General features: G+C 33.5%; 2 protein-coding genes across 2 annotated transcripts; both read right to left on the bottom strand.

Moving 5' to 3' along the window:
• Positions 1–545: 545 nt before the first annotated feature.
• On the bottom strand, positions 546–2954 carry LOC124848477 (serine/threonine-protein kinase AGC1-7-like). The gene is made up of 2 exons (XM_047326158.2): positions 2380–2954; positions 546–1413 (listed from the first exon to the last, which is right to left on the bottom strand). The coding sequence occupies exons 1-2, from the start codon at positions 2925–2927 to the stop codon at positions 546–548; spliced, it is 1416 nt and encodes a 471-aa protein (XP_047182114.2). The 5' UTR covers positions 2928–2954.
• An 11839-nt stretch (positions 2955–14793) lies between these two features.
• LOC124848479 (uncharacterized) lies at positions 14794–17984 on the bottom strand. The gene is made up of 5 exons (XM_047326160.2): positions 17153–17984; positions 17006–17063; positions 16618–16701; positions 16364–16499; positions 14794–15712 (listed from the first exon to the last, which is right to left on the bottom strand). The coding sequence occupies exons 1-5, from the start codon at positions 17781–17783 to the stop codon at positions 15449–15451; spliced, it is 1173 nt and encodes a 390-aa protein (XP_047182116.1). The 5' UTR covers positions 17784–17984; the 3' UTR covers positions 14794–15448.
• Positions 17985–19606: the final 1622 nt, after the last annotated feature.

Here is a 19606-nt window from a genome sequence, read left to right as displayed (position 1 = left end):
CCAGACAGTCGTGGAGCCTGATCGATCAATCATCTGTCAAGACGATTAATTCTAACCTTGAACAACTTATGGTAAATTATGATTATTAATAATTGGATTGTAATTAGATCGTTGTTAATCAAAAGCCCACTCCAAAATCTATAAATACAAATTTGAAGTAAGGAAGTAGGTGATTGTATTTACTGCACCATTAATATTTGAATTATAAAACGTTGATTTGACTTTAACATCGAAGTGTCAAGAAGACTTGGACTAAAAGACAACTTTTGGACCCTTTAGACAATCTTCTGGACCTTAAACGTTGTTCTTGACTCTACACCTAGAAATGGATAACCTATATGTAATTTTCTCAAATGAGCTATATTGGAATGCTAAAATAGTATAAAGAAGAAAGTGTATAAAAGAAGTTGGAAAGGAGAAAAATAAATCTTTTACTAAAATTTACATGTTTGTGTACAACATTTAACTTTCATAGATATCTTCTAAAATTTGTTTTGGAGATATAATGTACATTTTTGTACAAACGAAGGATCACATATATACTTTTAAAAGTACTCAAAATTTTCATAAGATGAATCTGGTTGTGTATGATTGCTTTTATCACTTGCAATAATATCTGTAACCTTCTTATCCATTGGTGGAACATCTGTTTTTCTATCGTACTTAGAAAAATCAAAAGATTCTGGTATAATAGGAGGTGTAGCACTTCTAACAAGAGCCCAATTCACTCCATGGAAGAAAGGATGTTGCTTTATTTCTGTGGCACCTCTGTAGTAAGCAAATCTTTTTTTAGGCTCTTTCACCAACAACCCTTCTATAAGGTCTCTTGCAACTTTGCTAACAACTGGTTTTTCTGGAAACCTTAAGGGCTGTCCTACAACATTGAAAAGGGTAGCTTTGTTTCCAGCACCTTTAAAGGGTGTTATCCCATGCAAAAGCTCATACAAGAAGATTCCAAAGGTCCACCAATCCACTGCACTACCATGTCCTTCACCACGAATAATCTCTGGTGCAAGATACTCATGTGTCCCTACAAAGGACATTGACCTCACATTTGTAGGCTCAGCCATTAGTTCAGGGAGGCATCCTCCAACCACAAGGCCAAAATCAGACTTTGTCTTGCGATTCTTTTTTGAAGGCAAAATCCGTGGAAAGAAACTTGAGTGCTGCATGCAACCATGTATTGTTTGATCATGACTTAGAATGCCTCCAGAAGGACCATTACTACTTTCATGTGTAGATGAGGACTTCACTAGTGTAGGATTCACAGAGCACCGAAGAGATAAGTCAAAATCTGATAACATTATGTGACCTTTATCTCGAACTAGAACATTTTCTGGTTTTAAGTCTCTATACACAATGCCTAACATGTGCAAGTATTCCAAGGCTAACAAAATTTCTGAACAATAAAACCTGTCGCAATAAGACATTGAATTCTTAAATTTGTTACAAAGTTTATGTCAGATTTTTTTATTAGTGCACAATTTAGGTGGTAAGAGATTTGACATGTTTCTTTCTCTTGCGTAGATAAACAAAGATTATCAATAAGTTCAATTCAGTTGCACAAATGTAAGGATAAACAATTGTAATTATATTGTGCTGTGAAATAGAACATATAACATAAGGACAAGATTCACTCATGTGTATAACTTTCCTTTCTTTTGAAGCAACATAATTGTTATGCAGTTACTATATTCTTTAATTGTTATAAGAAGTGTGTGTAGAAATACAAAATGACAAAGAATTCATTAAACAAAACACAGCCCAAAAAGGTTGACTAAAAAAGCTTTAACTAGTGTTACACTATTTCATCCTTAAGTTAAAAGGATATTAGGTAGAAATAAGTAAATTGCACAAACTCCGACATGTTATTAAGGTTAAATGTGTTTTGAATCCTAAACTTTGACATGAAATTTAAATTTATATAAAATTGAAATTCATTTATATTTCAAAACTTGATATAATTTGGTATCCAAACTTTAAACATGAATAGATGTAGTTTTTCTAACCCAATTGACAAACGGTATTTCAAGTTAGTATTTGAGTTGTGTATACTGGTCGATACATTCCAACTCAATTGTTAGCCTGAAACACTATTTAACACAGAAAAAATTAATGTAGTTGGATTAAGATAATTATATCCATTCAGTTTTAGAGTTTGAAGACTAAATTTTATCAAAGTTTGGGACAAAGAAGAATTTTAATTCCACGTTCAAAGTTTAGAAGCTACAAACATATTTAACTTTATTTCATATTTATTAACCTACCATGTTTAACAACTTATATTAAACATATTAACATATAATCATGTCTTGTAGGTATTGTAGAATTCACTTTGGTGGAATCCAAGTGCCATGTATATGTGTTTAAGCAACTAACCGTGTAGCTTCTTCAGTGAAATGCTTGTTAGGTTGTTTCATTCGAAGAGAATGCAAACTACCACTGCTACAAAACTCCATGACCAGACAATAGTATTTATCAGTCTCAAAATAAGAATATAAAGTTGGCAGAAAAGGGTGATCAAGAAGTCCAAGAATCTCTCTTTCTGTCTGTGCCCTCAAAAGCTTGTTTCTACTAGCAAGTGCTGCCTTATCCATTACTTTCATGGCAAAGAATGCTTTGGTTCCTTTAAGTTCTACAAGGTACACACTTCCAATATCACCATATCCAACACGCTTTAGAAGCTTGAAATGACTGAGATCAAGACCATTACCCTTAGAAACCATGTTAATTGCATCCCACCTCACATCACCTCCAGTATGAGGCTTAATATGTGCACTGCAAATGCTCTCCAAACTATCACTACGAGAACTACTGCCACTTCTATGGTCACCTAGAATGCTTTTTTTTGTAGGTACATTAAAATTTCTTGCAGCTTCTGCTATTGCTCTTGGTGATCTTGTTGAAGGGTTGTCGTTTGAAGACATTCTTGCACTTGGAGTGGTGTGCTTAGTAGTGGTTTTGTAGTCACTCATGAAAGCATGATTAGTAGTATATTGATTTGCTTTGTGGACATGACTTTCTAAATTATTTGATGAATTTGCATAAGCCTGATTCATCTCGAGAATCTGCATTTGGAATTCAAGATATAATTTAATTTCCATTAATAATTTTTTGGTTAAAAAATAATGCCTAAATTAAAGAACAAGATATATAACTCTTACATTAATTAGGTAAATGAGGCCTTTGGGTAGGCGATTGAGGAACAAATGCAATGACACCCTTTAAGAGGAATTTCTACAAACACAAATGCTAAAAATTAAATTAGTTATGATAGGTTTATTTCATGTCATATTAAATATAATTTCAGGTTTATTTTCTCTCATTATCGGCTATATTTCATGACAAATTATTTTGAATGAAAAATTATTTTAATATTTTTAACCAAAAGTTCTAATAGAAAGTTTTAGAAATAAGTAGCTATTTTTTCAAAATAAATTGAACAAAATACATAATTATAAAAAAAACATTATGAATTAATTAAAAATGTGTTATAATTTTTTGTTCACATACAGCAAAAGGAAATTATATAAAACGTAGTTGTATATAAGCATCAAATTGGTGAAGAAACAATACTCATTTCATAATGGAATATAAAAAACAAACGAATTAAGTGAGATATAAAAGTCAAATACATGTGTGATCCTTTTTACAATTATTAGAAATCAAAACCATTTCATCTTGTATAAGGATTGACACAAGTAATGGTATATGACTGTGGATAAACATGGTGAGAAAAAGAAAGAAGGTGTCCTTTAAAAGAGATGCTAGAAATGCATATGAAACTAAAAGTTAAAAAATATCAATAACACCTTATAACTTCATAGGCTCTCTGAGATTGAACAAGATAAACAATATGTTTCCCTGGCCATGTATATCCATGAAGAGAAATCTTTGAATTTTCAAATTTTGAGAAAGAAAGAAACAAAGAGAAGAAACGAGAATTTTCTTTGGTTTTAGGAAAGAACTAACAAATTGATATTGAAAATAGCTTGTTCTTGATTGGATCAACATCCACCATCATAAACACTTGGAGTTCATGAGAGGAATTTGTGGAACAAAAGAGGGAAGATAATAATAGAACCATAATATGTGTATATACATAAATAATTAAAATGTGTTTATGCATTATGTAATTGCCATCAAGATAAATGGAGTAGCGTCTAATTCTCTTATGAAATAATGGTTTATGTAATTCCCTTGCGAAAATATATTTTTTCATATATACTTATTTATTCATATATATTTGGTTTAAACCCTAGTTTTGTCTTCATATTTGTGTGTCAATCTTAAATGGGTCATCGTTTTTTTTTCGGTCTCAATCGGATCCATAAACTTGTAAAAATGAGTCAATTAAGTCTTCTCCGTTAAGTTTTCACTAACGACGTCTAACTGTGATGACGTGTTTATGCTGATATGCATTGTTGCAATATGTAGAATTTTTATTTAAATTAAAGAAGTATGACATGGCAAAATTGAAAAGGGAATTAGAGATTTGGAGCGTTCTTCTGAACGTTCTTTGCAAAAGCCTAGAGGGGTGACCAGTGTCCATCGCTTCATCATCCTACAACGTCTTCATCTTTCCTTCAAGTACTATCGTCGTCTCTATGAGGTCACGACGGTAGATTTCGGTCGCCGACGGTGGATTCCGGCGTCATCAGCACCTGCACGGGGAGAGGCTTCTCGGTACGGCTACCTTCAGCAGCATTGTCGGTGGGATCACCTTCACTGGCCCAAGATGCATGCGTGTTGACCAACTCTCTACCATCAACTGTGTCAGGATCACCAACTCCGTCCTCCCTTCCCACCTCGAAAGCAACCTCAAATCCTTCCCACCAACCAAAGCTCGCACATTTCCCACCCCCACTTCAAGAAACGAGGCAAGTTTCAATTTTTTTTCCTGTTTGTATATAAACACAAGTCTAATATCTAAACCACAAGTTTAATTTGACAGTTAAACTTTTGTCAATCCATGATTGTAATATTTTATTATCAATTTATCAACCTAGTTCATACCTTACTGTCAATACTTAATTGTAATATAAGTTTCTGAAATAAAAATGAGGCATATAACAATTAAGTAAAATATAATTTTCCTCAATCCATGCATTCGATAAGCTTTGTCCAACGCCAAAACCCTCTCTGTAACACCCCTCACGTCACTTTCATTAGGATTTCCAACAGCGATTGTGGTTTGGATCTATGCTTGAAGCTGTGTAAAAAGCCTTGAAGCATTTCTTTGTTCCTCGGCAAGTTGTGAGGGTTGGATTTTGTTGGTAGCAAGTAGCATCCCGGGGGCTGCAGAAAACAAAAGAGCAGATGATAGTTTAAGAGCCAAAAGTGGTGCCCCTTCACCAGTAGTCATGCCTGCAACACCGGCCATGGTTGAGGCAGTGAGCGTTAGCATGTTGATGGAATTTAATTTGCACAGAGCATCACAATTTCAACTTTCAACGACAAAAAAGGGTTTGTTAATCATGCCTTGTCTTGGCCCAAATTCCAACTTCTATAGGTACAAGCGGTTCTAAACATTATCCAATTGTTTTTGCATTTTTTCCAATAGAGAGAAGACGCATGGTAAAATCATCATCATCGTAGCAGTTTAGTTGATGCTTCAAGTTTAGTTTTTTTTTTTCATTATTTGATGGTTTTGTATAATTTAGGATCAGTTCCGACTACTTTAGAATTGTTTGAAGTGAATTATCTAATTTGATAATTTTCTAGTTTATTTCACCTTCTTTAATTTGCATCATGATTAGTCTTTTTTTCTGGTGACGTTTCTCGATTCTCAGCTTGGAAGCAATTCTCGTAAGTACTGTTGCATCAGTGTAGCTTGTGGCAGCGGAGTAATGTTTTAACCTTTTTTGTTTGTGCTATGTTTCTGCAGCTTTAGTGTGTGATGATTATTACTCTTTTAAGTCTATGCAGTGGGAGAAGCCTTGTATGATGAAAAGAGTGGCAGAAATAGCAAGAAGAACACAAGGGTCTTAGCTGGTCTCATTGCTCTCAACAAAAATGCTTATAGACAATAGGTACTCTCTCAAATCAGTTCCATTAACACACTCAGCTATATATAAGAAATCAGCAAGCTTCTTATCCTCTTTAATCTCATATTCTTCTTATCAAGGTTTTAAATTGCAGAAGCAATGTGTTCCCGGTGAATCCAAAAACCTTAGGCTATAGACCGGTTTTGGAAACCATGTTTCTAATTGGTCGATTATCAGAACTCTTCAAATTACAACTTAGAGAAACCAGTATATGCCCAACATAATTTCAATTAACACAACAAACTGTGAATTCAAATTAATTGTACTTGCAATTAACACAACAAATACAAGATTTTTTTAGAGTGCAACTTAATGCTGGTCTTTGGGAATTTTGACTAGTTTTGGCTTCTGAAATCTCCATGTACATATGCTTTTTGCACTTGCAGTATTTCTGTTTTGCAGCTTCTATCAATGGCTGGTTGTACCCATCAGCTCAATTTTGATTAGAATGTATGATTGAATTGATCAACTAGGAAGAAGCAAAGATGAGGTCAGTTCAGGATTCTCAAGTGTTGATTCCTTGTTGGGAGACCAAGCAAATACACCAAGCAAAAAAAAGGAAAGGGAAAATCCCCAAAATCTCGCTTCGTCTTTCCTTTCGAACCTCTTCTTCCACTGCTTCAAAACGATACAGTTCTGTTGTGACCGACGGCGAGCTTGGCGGCGACCGGTGGCGCTTTGGCTCGTGGCTCACGGCTCGTAGCGGTCGGCCCCGCTCAAGAGGCAATTAATGGAGGAATGAGAGAGCTCCTCTCTCACGCGTGAAGAGAAGAAGAAAAAGGGAGGACCCGACGCCATGTCGACGATGCCCTCGACGGTGAACAGTGGTGCTAGCGACGCCTTGGACCGCGATTGGCAACAATCTTTGGATGTCAGAGGTCCCTTTAAATGTTAGGGCTACCAACATAAAAAATATAGTTCTCCATGTGGAATGGTTAATTATACAATAGAACACTCATTCAATTTAATACACATTGTCACGTCAACTAAAAAAAATTACACCTCGGCATCTGCACACGGTGTTAATGAAAACTTAACCGAGAGGGCTTAATTGGTTCATTTTTACAAGTTTATGGACCCGATTGAGACCGAAAAAAAAAGATGACCCACTTGAGATTGACACACAAATACGAGGACCAAATAAAGGTTTAAACCTATATATTTTTCCTTCCTTCTTATATTGTATTGTTGTTTTTAATAGTAATTTTAATTATAAAACTTATGTTATTAATTTAATAGTATGCTTCTTAAAATTAAAAATAATATTTTTAGTTTATTTTTTTATTTTATTTTTATTTTCCATTTAATTTTTTTCTCTTGTTAGTTGTGAAAATGCCATTTATGGTTCCATAAATTTTCACATTGGAATATATTATTTAGAATTTTCTATTTTAAGGTACGTTATATCCACTAATACAAAAAGACTTTTCAACGTCATTCATTGATGATGTTTTACAAGCTAGTGCACTAAAAAAACATAGTGACAGTTTTGTAATTAAAGGAAAAGTTTGAATGATGCTTAAGCAAAGATTCGTCATTATAGAGTTGCAAAGAGGAAAAGGACGATGATATGATCTATCATTAAAAATCTGTGAAGGATAAAATGACAAAAGTTGCATGCAAGAACCATTGTAAAAAAGTTGTCCAAACTTAAAAAAGGTGAAACCTTTTCACTTCCCCATGTGCACACACAGTTCCTTCTTCTCCATTCCTGCAATCAAAGAACCACTACACCCACACATTTTTCCATCGGTTGTTCATTGTCGAACCACCCTTAGTCGCGGTTGTTCATTATCAGACCACCCACACTGGGGTTCGTCACACACGTTCGTCGCCTCTTTCACTCATGAGATTTCATTCTCCTTCATTATCTTTTGATTTCATCTCCTTTTCTCAATCATTTTAGATTTTAATCTTACCCCGCTTTAGCTTAGGGGCTAAAGATCATTTTCTACCGATTGAAAAATTAAGTTTCTATTTATTTTATTTACTCCTTCTTATATGATTTTTATGGTGTGTTAATCAATCTTAGTAGGAATAGTTGAAAAGAATGATCATATAAACTCATTTTATCTTACACTGAATTTTTGTCTTATTTGGACACTTTGCTATAGGTATTTGGTTGGGGTGGCTTGTTGTAAAGTTATAGCCTAGATGAAAGTTATATAAGGTAAGGAAAACGAGGATTTTAAAATACTGTTGTTTTAAATTTAAGTAATAATGAAATTATTGTGAAAATAACTTGTGATATTGAATGTTGTTGTGGAATAATTTAGTTTTATGGAGACTCATTGAATTATTTGGTTTTTGCTTTTAACTTTGTCTTTTTGCTTATCCATGTTAGTACGAGCGAATTGATATGTTCTATTTGTGATGATAACAAGTAGAGTGTGAAAAATGGGTGAGGTATTGAACTTTTTTTTGTATGACTATTTTGTGTTGTTTTGTTGAGGTGATTTCTTGTGTTAATTTAAGCCTATAGATGCAACTTTTTTGAAGAAATGTAATTGGGTAAAATATGTGGATTGTGTATGGTGTGTTCAAATTGGTATATTGGTGTATTTGAGATCATTTTGAGATGAAATAGGTCTATATGATAATAGAAAGTTGTAAAATAATTTAGATAAACCCAATTGACCATATTTATACATACTAAACTTTTGAAATTTCTATAATAGTGTTGGGCGAAACCCTAGAATTATCGAGCATCACATGAAAAATGAATTCTAGAGAGCTTGATGGGTTTGGAGTGTTAGGCGCCAGCTATATACCGCTGAGCACTATCCGAAAAATGGATTATAGACAGGGATGACAATGAGACAGCGGTAAAGATGAGTTTTATTATCCCATAACCCATCACCAAGGTGAAAATCCATCTTCAATTCCATGTTCACATCTTGATATCCAACGAGTACAAGATTTTTACCTCATCCTCATTCTCATCAATTAACGCGTATATCCCAATACCTTCTTTATTATTGTTTCAATATTAATTTAGTTGTTTTTTTATAAAAAGCAAAAATCTCACTCAAAGGAAACGTAATATTATCCAATATTCAACATAAAAAAGATATATTCTCATATTTTCAATGTCAAATATCTAGAAAAAAATTATAATAGTATAAATTTCAAATTAGAATACCAAATAAGAATTGGATGAAAGTAGAGAAGAATAACATGAAATATTTTACAATTAATATAAATAAAATTTTATAGCAAAAACATCTATAAATTTTGTAAACATTAATTAAACAAAGTTAGAAGAGAGGAAGAACAGACATATATGCTAAATTAAGGTTATAGTTTAGAAATTAAAATGGGAATGAGATAAGAATGGGATAAATATTGGCACGAGTATGAGAACACGACCAAAGTGGGTTACTTAATAAATAAGGTTATAGTTTAGAAATTTAAATGGGAATGAGATAAGAATGGGATATATATTGGCATGAGTATGAGAACAAAGACGGAGTGGGTATGTACATACTCATCCCCATATCCAATTAAAAAAAATCTATTATTACCTATACTATTCGTACCTGCTGAATTTGGGGATTCCCCGTTAAAACGAAAATAGGTTCGAACCATACCTATATCGACGAGTTCATTTGTCATCTTTAATTATAAAGATATTTAGAGGTTGTGAAGTTAGGTGACAAACAAGGGTGCCATAGGTGGTGTTGGGTGCAACTTAGTGGTGCTAGGCCCAATTGGAACTCTAGTTCTAAGTAGTCCCTGTTTTCTTTTTGCTTTTTCTATGCGAGTTAGGGTCTCGTAAGGTAAAAGTTTGAGAAAAATAATGAGGTTTTAGAGTGTTTTAAATTAGTTAGAATCATTAGGAGAAAAATATGAGTTTTGTACGTGTGTTGTGAATGTATTGACTCTTAGGGAGGGAGTATTACACTGTTGAGATGTGATTTTTTGGATGGTGTATTAAGAGGGATTCCATACATACTATCCTAATTCTACTAATATCAAACTCATGTAAAGGATGATATCTAGTGGTGGAAGTTGAAGGAGATTCTTATCGTTTGGAGTTTAGGTATGAAATAAGATATTGTGTCAAAAGGGATTGGTGTCCTAATGTGAATCTATAATTATAGCTCATGAGAGGCAAAGAGTAAGTTATGACAAGTGTATAGTCTCTGAGTCACTTAATACATATGTCTTCTAGAAGTAGAGTCAAATATTTAAATTTATGCATGTGCCATGGGAGTTGTGTAAGGTGATGGATAATTTGAATTGTTTGTACTTCAGCTTTTATGATTGTAACCTAGTGTTGATATTATTACATGGAGAATAGTCAATCTTCGCTAGCTTACTCTTTATTTTTTATTTTTTTTGTGATGTTTTATATTCATCTATGATGATTATATATATATATATTATATGTGAGCAAAAGACCAGGCAGATGATCTTTTAAAAAATGTAAATAGAATGTGTATTTTAAATTAGGATGTAGAACTTCTTGAACATGATAAGTTCTTTTTGGAAAAATTTCATATGTATTGTAAACATTTGTATATTAGTATGTTTAAAGGGTATTTTATGCTAAGATTCATACAATGATGATCAATCTACGTTTTAAATAAATTCTATTTGAAAATTTGTTTAACTTTAATGAGAATATGTGTTTTAGATGTCAAGGGAGTTTCTTTTATATAGAAAAAGGAAAAGACTTTTCTTAAGTTGAATTAAGAAAGAACAGGCTCTTTATGAAGATTTTGTTTCTTAAAGTGAAGAAAATGTTAGGAATTCAAGGTAAGTCTATAGTTTCACATAGGATAAAAGAAATTTTCATTGTTCTCCTTCCATATATTCTCTTTCAATATATTTTCTCGTTCGTTTCTGTTCATTTTTGTTCCCTATTAAAAACTTTGCTTTCTTATAAACACCAACAATTGGTATTTAGAGCTTTTTTTTTCTTACGGGACCTTAGAATGGATTTTGAAACAAGCTTTCCCCAAGCATCTCTTCCAATTTTCAATGAGGAAAACAACGATTTTTGGACGGTTAAAATGGAGGCTTGCCTAGAAGCTTTAGATCTTTGGGAAGCCATAGAATAAGATTATGAAATCCTTCCGCTGCCTGACAATCCCACTATGGCCCAGATAAAAAATCATAAGGAGAAGAAAACCCGAAAAGCAAAAGTAAAGTCATGTCTTTATGTTGGCATCTCTCATCTTTACTAGGATCATGACTCTCAAATCAACAAAAGCAATTTGGGATTATCTGAAGAGAGAATATATTGGAGATGAAAAAATTTGAAGCATGCAAGTACTTAACTGGATGAGAGAATTTGAACTTCAAAGGATGAAAGAGTGTGACACAATCAAGCAGTATTCAAACAAATTGTTGGGTATTGCCAACAAGATAAAATTATTGGAAAGTAATTTTGCATATTCTAGAATTGTTGAGAAAATTTTGGTGACCGTACCAGAAAGGTATGAAGCATCTATTGCTTCTTTGGAAAATACAAAGGATATTTCTAAAATCACTCTTGTTGAAGTGATACATGCCTTCCAAGCCCAAGAGCAACGAAGATTGATGAGGGAAGATTATTCTACTAAAGGTGTTCTTCTAGCTAAGAGTCAACAAGCAAAAAACTACAAGAAGAATCATCCAGCCAACAGTCAAAGTAGTGCAAATAATTACAACAAAGGAAAGGGTGAAAAGAAAAATTACCCTCCTTGTCAACACTATGGCAAAATGGGTCACCCTCCATTCAGATGTTGGAGGAGACTAGATGCCAAATCCATAAAGTGCAATCAAGTGGCACATGAAGCAATCATATGCATGAGCAAAAATCAATCGCAAGAGGAAGAAGCTAAAGTTGTTGATCAAGAGGAGGAGGAAGATCAATTATTTGTGGCCACATGTTTTGCAAGCAGTGAAGAAAATGGAATTTGGTTGATTGATAGTGGTTGCACAAACCATATGACCTATGACAAGGATATTTTCAAAGATTTAAAGCCAACCAACATCACCAAAGTCAAAATAGGCAATGGTGATTATATTTCATCCAAAGGAAAGGGAATTGTTGCAATAACAAGTTGGTCAGGTACAAAGTTAATTTCTAATGTCCTTTTTGTACCAGAAATTCAACAAAACCCATTGAGTGTTGGCCAATTGATTGAAGGAGGCTTCAAAGTCACTTTTGAAGACAACTTTTGTTTGATCACAGCTAGTCAAAAAAATTTCAAAATCAAAATAAAAGGAAAAAGTTTTGCTCTAAATCCATTGGAGGAAGAGAAAGTTGCCTTTCCTGTCAAGGAGAACATCACAGAAGTTTGGCGTAAGAGGCTTGGGCATTATCATCACCAAGGGCTGCTGAAAATGCAGTCTAAGAAAATGGCAGTTCATTTTCCAGAACTTGATGATCAAATACCAACATGCAAGACATGTCAATTTGGAAAGCAAAAAAGAAATTCATTCCCAAATTCAACATGGAGAGCCACTCACAAATTGCAGCTCATCCACACGGATGTCACAAGCCCTCATAGAACACCTTCCTTAAAAGGTAGTCTCTATTTTATTACCTTTATTGATGACTTCACCAAAATGTGCTGGATTTTTTTCTTGAAGTTTAAATCAGAAGTAGAACAAGTTTTTTGGAAGTTTAAGAGAAGAGCTGAGAATGAAAGCAGCTGCAAAATTCAAATTGTAAGATCTGATAATGGGAAGGAGTATACTTTAGTAGAACTGGACAGGTTTTGTGAAGATTCAAGCATAGAGCATTAGCTTACATCCCCTTACACACCTCAACAAAATGGAGTTAGTGAGTGGAGAAACAGATACATCATGGAGATGTCAAGATGCATGTTGCATGAGAAGAATATGCCAAGAACGTTTTGGGCAGAGGCAGCAAATACAGTTGTGTTTCTTCAAAACAGGCTTTTAACAAAGGCTGTGAGAGAAATGACACTATTTGAGGCATGGTATGGTTATAAACCATCTTTAAATTTCTTAAAGTATGTGGTTGTTTATGTTTCACTCATGTGCCACAGAGTAAGCGTGACAAGCTTGATAGGAGAGATTCACCAAGCATCTTTATAAGTTATAGTTCTGTCAATAAAGCCTATAAAATTTTCCAGCAACAAGCTGAAAATATTAATATAATCAGGTTCGAGCTTCTAAGGAAAAAAATTGGTGTTTGCAGCTCCTAAAACAAGGAGGAGTGTTAGAAAATTGCTTCAGGACTGAAACATGTCCACCTTTTAATTCTGTTTTATTTTTTTTACTATTTTCCTAGTTTTAAGGAATCATTTTAGGTTTCTTATTTCTTATTCATGCATTTTATTTAATGACTTAATTCTAGGAACATATTGTTAGTGGGTAGTTATTTTTTAAATTTTATAAATTGTAATGTTTTCTAATTCAATAAAAGAAATTTTCATTGTTCTCCTTTCATATATATTATCCTTCAATATATTTTCTCGTTCGTTTTTGTTCATTTTTGTTTCCTATTAAAAGACTTTGTTTTCTTATAAACATCAACATAATATATAAGTAAAAGGAACTCACAAACTCATTATTTTAAGGTTTTGGATTGGAAGTGTGTCTCAATCTCTTATATAGACTTGTTCACAACTCATTAGTATTGAATCTCTCATTATCTCTCCCAAAATACCTCACCTAAACTTCTTAAAGAAATCTATTTTCATAATAAATTTCTTAAAAAGTTGGTTTCTTAAAATCAAGAAACTCCTTAAAAAAAATCGGCATTTATATATATCTCTCATATCAACTATGAATGATGTAATCTAAGAATTTTCTCATTTTTTTTGTTTTTCAATTTTGGGGTTTTGGATGTCTATAATTAAAACCTAATCTTTTATCTTTTATGTGATAGTGATATTAATTCAACCAGCTTTTGCAGATAAAGTGGTTCAAACACTAAATGACTTTGTATCCCAAAATTGGGTATACCTTGCAAAAGACAAAGTCTTCTTCAATCAAAACCTTGGCAATTTCTCATTTTTCACCAATTCTAGGTGTTGTCAACTACCTCTCAATTAATTTGCATTTATTCTTCAAACACCCTTGTCTAGAAGCTACTCTCTTCAGAGTTCTACACTAATCTCTTATTCAATTACAAGTCTTGCTGCATGTCACATTTCCTTTACAAAAAGTAGCAGAAGATAATGAAAGTAACAAGGAGAGGAAAAAGTTTGTTTGAGAAAGTGTGTCACATGGGATACCTTTATTAACATATTGAAATATATTCATATTAACAATCAAATATTACACCAGCACATTTCAGTGCACTGAAAACCACTCAAACGAACTCCAAACCAACTCCATACCAATAAGTCTAAATTTTCTCATGAATCCCTTTTTGTGTTCTTCCTATGTGAACTTTTAAAATACATTAATGTTAGTATATTAAAACAAAAAATTAAGTATATTTTTAGTTTCTGAACTTATATAAAAAATTTGAATTTATCTTTTTGTTAAAATTTAATATATTTTGGTTTTCATATTTAAAAAATGAATTATAATATTTTTAATCTAAAAACGTAAATTTTGTTAGATATGTTAAATGGTGTTGTATATTGACATTTAAACTCATCGTGTCAAAACAGTGTAAACGATTCAAACATTATCTTAAATTAAACGTAGTTAGATTAAGAAAATTATATCAATTCACTTGGAAACCAAAATATATTAAATTTGAATAAAGAAAAAATTTCAGTTTAAAATTTAAATTTAAATTTAAAGAATAAAAATATATTTAATTTTAAAATAAAAATCAAATCAGCATGATCAATATATATTTTGAAGATACATATAAACAATACCAAAAGCTGAACTGACAATCTAAACTCCTCACCAACTCCAAAACACATTGTGGGATGACATTCACCAAAGCCAAAAAGTTGGAGAATACAGCAAAGATAACAGCCCCATACAAAGAGGAAAAAGAAGAGGAATGTGGTCCTACACTCCCCTATGCAAGTATCCCACACAGGCTGTTAAAGGGAGAATAATAAATAATGCAAAGCCTGATTGCTCACATGGACTAAAACCAAAAAGTAAACTGACACCACACATGCCCTTGCCTTGCCTCACAATTGCACATGCACATGGTCACTGTCCCCTAAGTCTCACTCCTTAATAACACCATCCTAAACCTTCTTCTCTCATAATCTTTAACTTAAATAATCAATTGGAAATTAATTCATCACACCCAAACTTTCATTCAACTCCACACACCTCATGAAATAAGAAAACCCTTTTTAACTCTCTCTTTCTCCCTATCTAATCTACTCTAATATTATACACAAAGTAACATTACAACTATAGTTAGCATGCACATTACACATATATGCTCTTCAGCACACATAATCTTGGTCTTGATCTCTTCTGGGTCAATTCATTTTTCTGAGTTGAAGTTGGGACTATAGGGAGGACTCTGTGGTGCATTTCAAGTGTCTATGGCAAGTGATTAAGTGATCATTGGTGAGTCCAGCTACTTGCATAAATGAGTGAAGCACTGTTGGACCTACAAACCTAAAGCCTCTCCTGATCATGTCTTTGCTTATGCTCTCTGATTTTGATGTCTTCACTGGAATCTTGTGGCCAAACTTGTATTGTGTGGAGATGGGCTTGTGATTCACAAAACCCCAAATGTACTTGTCAAATGAACCAAACTCCTTGTTAATCTGCAATGACCCAGTTTAGAAAGAGATTGTTAAAAATCTATATCTTCATATATTCACCACAGAACGTGTTATCACATAAATTATAGTCCAATAGAGTTGTGCATTTTCTCTACATGTCTCTTTCTATGTCTCCTCAATTAAAATATAACACTTGAGCAAAAGAAATTAGCAACTGAGAGAGAGAGAAATTGTAGTTGCAAGTTGTTTTTTTATGTTTGACAGACAGGAAAAGAGACAAATATTTTAAGTCCAAACCCAACACTCCTTTACTACCTGTCAAAAGGAATTTTTTGTGGGTACAGTACACATCTGTTTCAGAATTTAATTAGATACATTATGGTATACCCTTTTGTTTTCATTTTTATCCAATTACACATTGTCATAAATAATAACTACATTAAAAGACATGTCTCAAGAGGTTGATACGGTTGGAAACTGAAGAGAAGTTAACAAAATGCAGTGGAATGAAAAAGTCATTATTGTACTTCTCATCATTCATACTCTTAACTAATCTGTTTTTTTGTCAAGAGAACATTCACTCAATTCATGAGACTAGTGGTCTTGGAGGGCCATAATGTGTGTAAAGAAGAGAGACCAGTTAGCAAAGAGAGAGTAAAAGGATGCCTTTTCTGAGGCTTGATTCTTTCTTACCTCTAAAATTCTGTTAGCATTGTCAACAACACCTCGAACTCTGCTGATATCAATGCCATATTCCAAACTAATAGATACCATTTGCTTATCAGTCATGTTGGCCAAGGTTGCTGCATCAAATTCTGAAAATGCAGTCCTGCACAAAGTTTAAAATTCTTTAGTTGGTTCATTTAAGGGGACCCCATCAAAAGAAAGTTCCATGTTGGTGTGTTGTGCAATGAAGCATTTATATGTTTCTTTCTGCAGAATCCAACCTGAAATCTTGGCGTTTCTTCAAGATTGAGGTCCAATCTGATCCAACCTGAGCACCACTTAAAACTAGAAGTTCAAACAACATCCTGTGGGCACAATAATGTTTTTGTTAATCATCACTTGTCTCTAAATATCTTTGGTTTGGTCAAAGGTTCTGCTCCTTGTATAAATGTCTAAATAAATGTTTACAGGAGAACAAAATATGAAGGTAGAAGGAGTTAAGTTTCTTATACATAATTTAATTCACAGAAGCTTTCTTATTTAACGTTTTCAAAAGTTAACTCGAATTTGTGTATGAACTTTAGTTTACAGAAAAACTTAATTCGTTTTGCTTTATGATTTTCTTCTTTTATTCATTGAAAAAATTATCCAACTAAGATGGTAACTTACTTGTCATCATGAACCGGAACTCCCCATTCTTCATCATGATAAGCAATATAGATGGGATCTACGTAGCAGAAGAGGCATTGAGATTAGCACATTGCAGAAGTATAAAAGGTAAGGAATCAATTTGCATTGAAATTTGAATTCAGTTACCTGAATTAGCTGTGATAAAGCTGCATCTCTTCTCCTCCTCAGTTGTCTTTGAAGTAAGATTGGTTGAAGGGTCAAGAGGAACAACTCTTTCAAACTTTGCAGACTTTGATCTTCCATAATGGGCAATCTTCATTTTTCTCTGTGCATGCTGCAGTGCCATCTGTTCCCTCCTCACTGCAGCTATGCTTCCTGGGGATTCAGTGATCAGAGTGGAAGAGTAGCTCAACGATGCCTCTATGGAGGCAGAAGAAGCTGAAGTGGCACAGGATCCTTCCTTAAAACTCTTAGACTTTTTCCTCTCTAGAGTTGGAGTTTTGATGGTGTGTCTTGGGGTAACAATCTTCTCAGAACTTGAGTTCAGTCCATTACTATCACTGCCTCTCTTTATAGCTGGAGGCCTAGGGGACTTAGACTTTGGAGAAACAGGAGGTGTGAGTGAGGTCTTGGTTGGAAGTGGTGGAGAAGGTGGAGAAGGTGATTTTGGTGACACTTTCTTGATTGAATTTCTCCTCTCAAGATTAGGAACTCTGTTACAAGTAGGTTGAAGAACTGGCCTGCCATTGATTCTGGCCAAAGGGTATGTGGCTGTGGCTTCTATGCCTACAGTCACTTTGGTCTTGGAGCTGCACATTTTGTTGTGTGCTTGTGTAGTTTGTGAGGGGAGTGTTGAAAAGGAAGAGGTCGTAATGAATCAGGAGATGCAATGAAACAATGGCAAAGGAAGAAGGGAAGAAAAGGAAGGATGTGATGTGAGATTGAAGGAGAGTGAAGGGAGCGATGTGGGGTTTTATAAAATGTGAGGATGGTGGGGATAGTTAAAGGGGAAGTTGTAACATGGGGAGGTGGGAATCTGCCATACAAACTCTTGTGAAGGGTGTTACTTTAGCCAAACTAAACCACGAGGGGGTGAATACGACATAGACTTCTAAAGTGACCATTTGATAATGTCTTGAACCTAATGCTTGTTATTGCTCTTAAGTAAATGCTAACCAATTCTAGCAAGTGGATACTTTTTGTATTGGAATGTGTAACAGATACTACTGTGTTTTCATATGATAATATTATAAGACAGGATAAGTCTAACTGTTAACAAGATTCTTGTTGATATGATGAGTATTGGAGTTAGAATTATAAGGGTTGTATTAGGAGGGAATCAAGGAAGCTTAGAAGGGGATTGGTTGGGTGAGATATTGTGCTATGTGTTGGAGTGATGAAGAATTTCCACTTTGTTGTGATAATATGTTTCTCTTCCGAAGGATTTTTTAGGTATGAACTGATGGAGAAGGAAGGTAAAAAAAAAGGCAAGAAAAGAACCAATGATTGGTCTAGTCTTTTTAGCTGTATGGAATCTCAGTCCCTTTCTCTTTCTAGCTGTATGTGTGAGAGAAAGAGTGAAGGGTTTGGGGGAAGAAAAAGCACATGAGACACTTTATGTGCATCACAAAGTTTGCTCTCGACATAAAGTAAGTTTGTTCTGGTATTGGTTTGAATGGTGTTGTAAGTTGTAAGTTGTAACAAATAAAATAAGAGAAGTTGAGATCATGTGAGACTTTTGGTGACATTCACTGAGATCTTTTCTATTTTTTTGTTCTTATATTTCTGTCTAGCTTCCAGTTTGTGGGACTTTACAGGTAAACTGAGTTGCATATGTTATCATCAGTGGTCCTCACTGTGTATTAACTGCCAATCTTGATAATTATGGAAGATATCTCTTCAGCTGAGCAGAGTTTCGGTACTCTTGATATCCTTACAGCTTGGAGGAATGACTTGTTCACTTAAACCATGTTATGCTCCAAAACTGTAAACCTACTCAAATTCTTCCACTTTATTCTTTCTTTGTTATTCCACCTAAAATTGATACTTACATCTCTTACTATCCATATATATATATATCGAACATAAAATTACTTATTAATAAGATAAATGATAATTAATAAATTTTAGAATAAATTTCAAATTACGTTAATATCATCTTAAATATTAAATTTTAAGTTTAACTTAATTTTACGAAATTAAATTATAAAACAAGATTTAATTTACTATTGTTCCATAGGATTCTACGGTCTCTACATCAATGGATAGTCGGTCAAAAAAATAGTGGAATCAAATGGTTGTAGTCTTAAACAACTTTAAGGATAGTTCCTAATCAAATTTACCGATAAGTTCTGTTGATTAAGATAATGGATCGTGATTACGATCTTGCTAATCATAAGTCCAACTCAACACATAAATACAGGTCAAAGGTAAGAGGGCAGGTGATTACATTTATTATAAAATTAAGATTTTAGTGTAACTTCCGATTGGTTAGATTACTTACTTAAGCGTCGAAATGCTCTTGATAGATATGTACCCGTACAACATGAAAAAGTTAGAACATCAAAAAAAGTAAAAAAAAAATAACTATAGAAAATATTTAAAATAATCTAAGATGAACAAGAAAAAGTGTGAAGAATA

The sequence above is a fragment of the Vigna umbellata genome, chromosome 9 (genome assembly GCF_029865625.1).
Source record: "Vigna umbellata cultivar VRB3 chromosome 9, Vumbellata_1.0, whole genome shotgun sequence".
In the NCBI taxonomy this organism is placed as follows: Eukaryota; Viridiplantae; Streptophyta; class Magnoliopsida; order Fabales; family Fabaceae; genus Vigna; species Vigna umbellata.
Note: the sequence above shows the minus strand (reverse complement) of the source record. Positions and strands in the feature narration are given on the sequence as shown.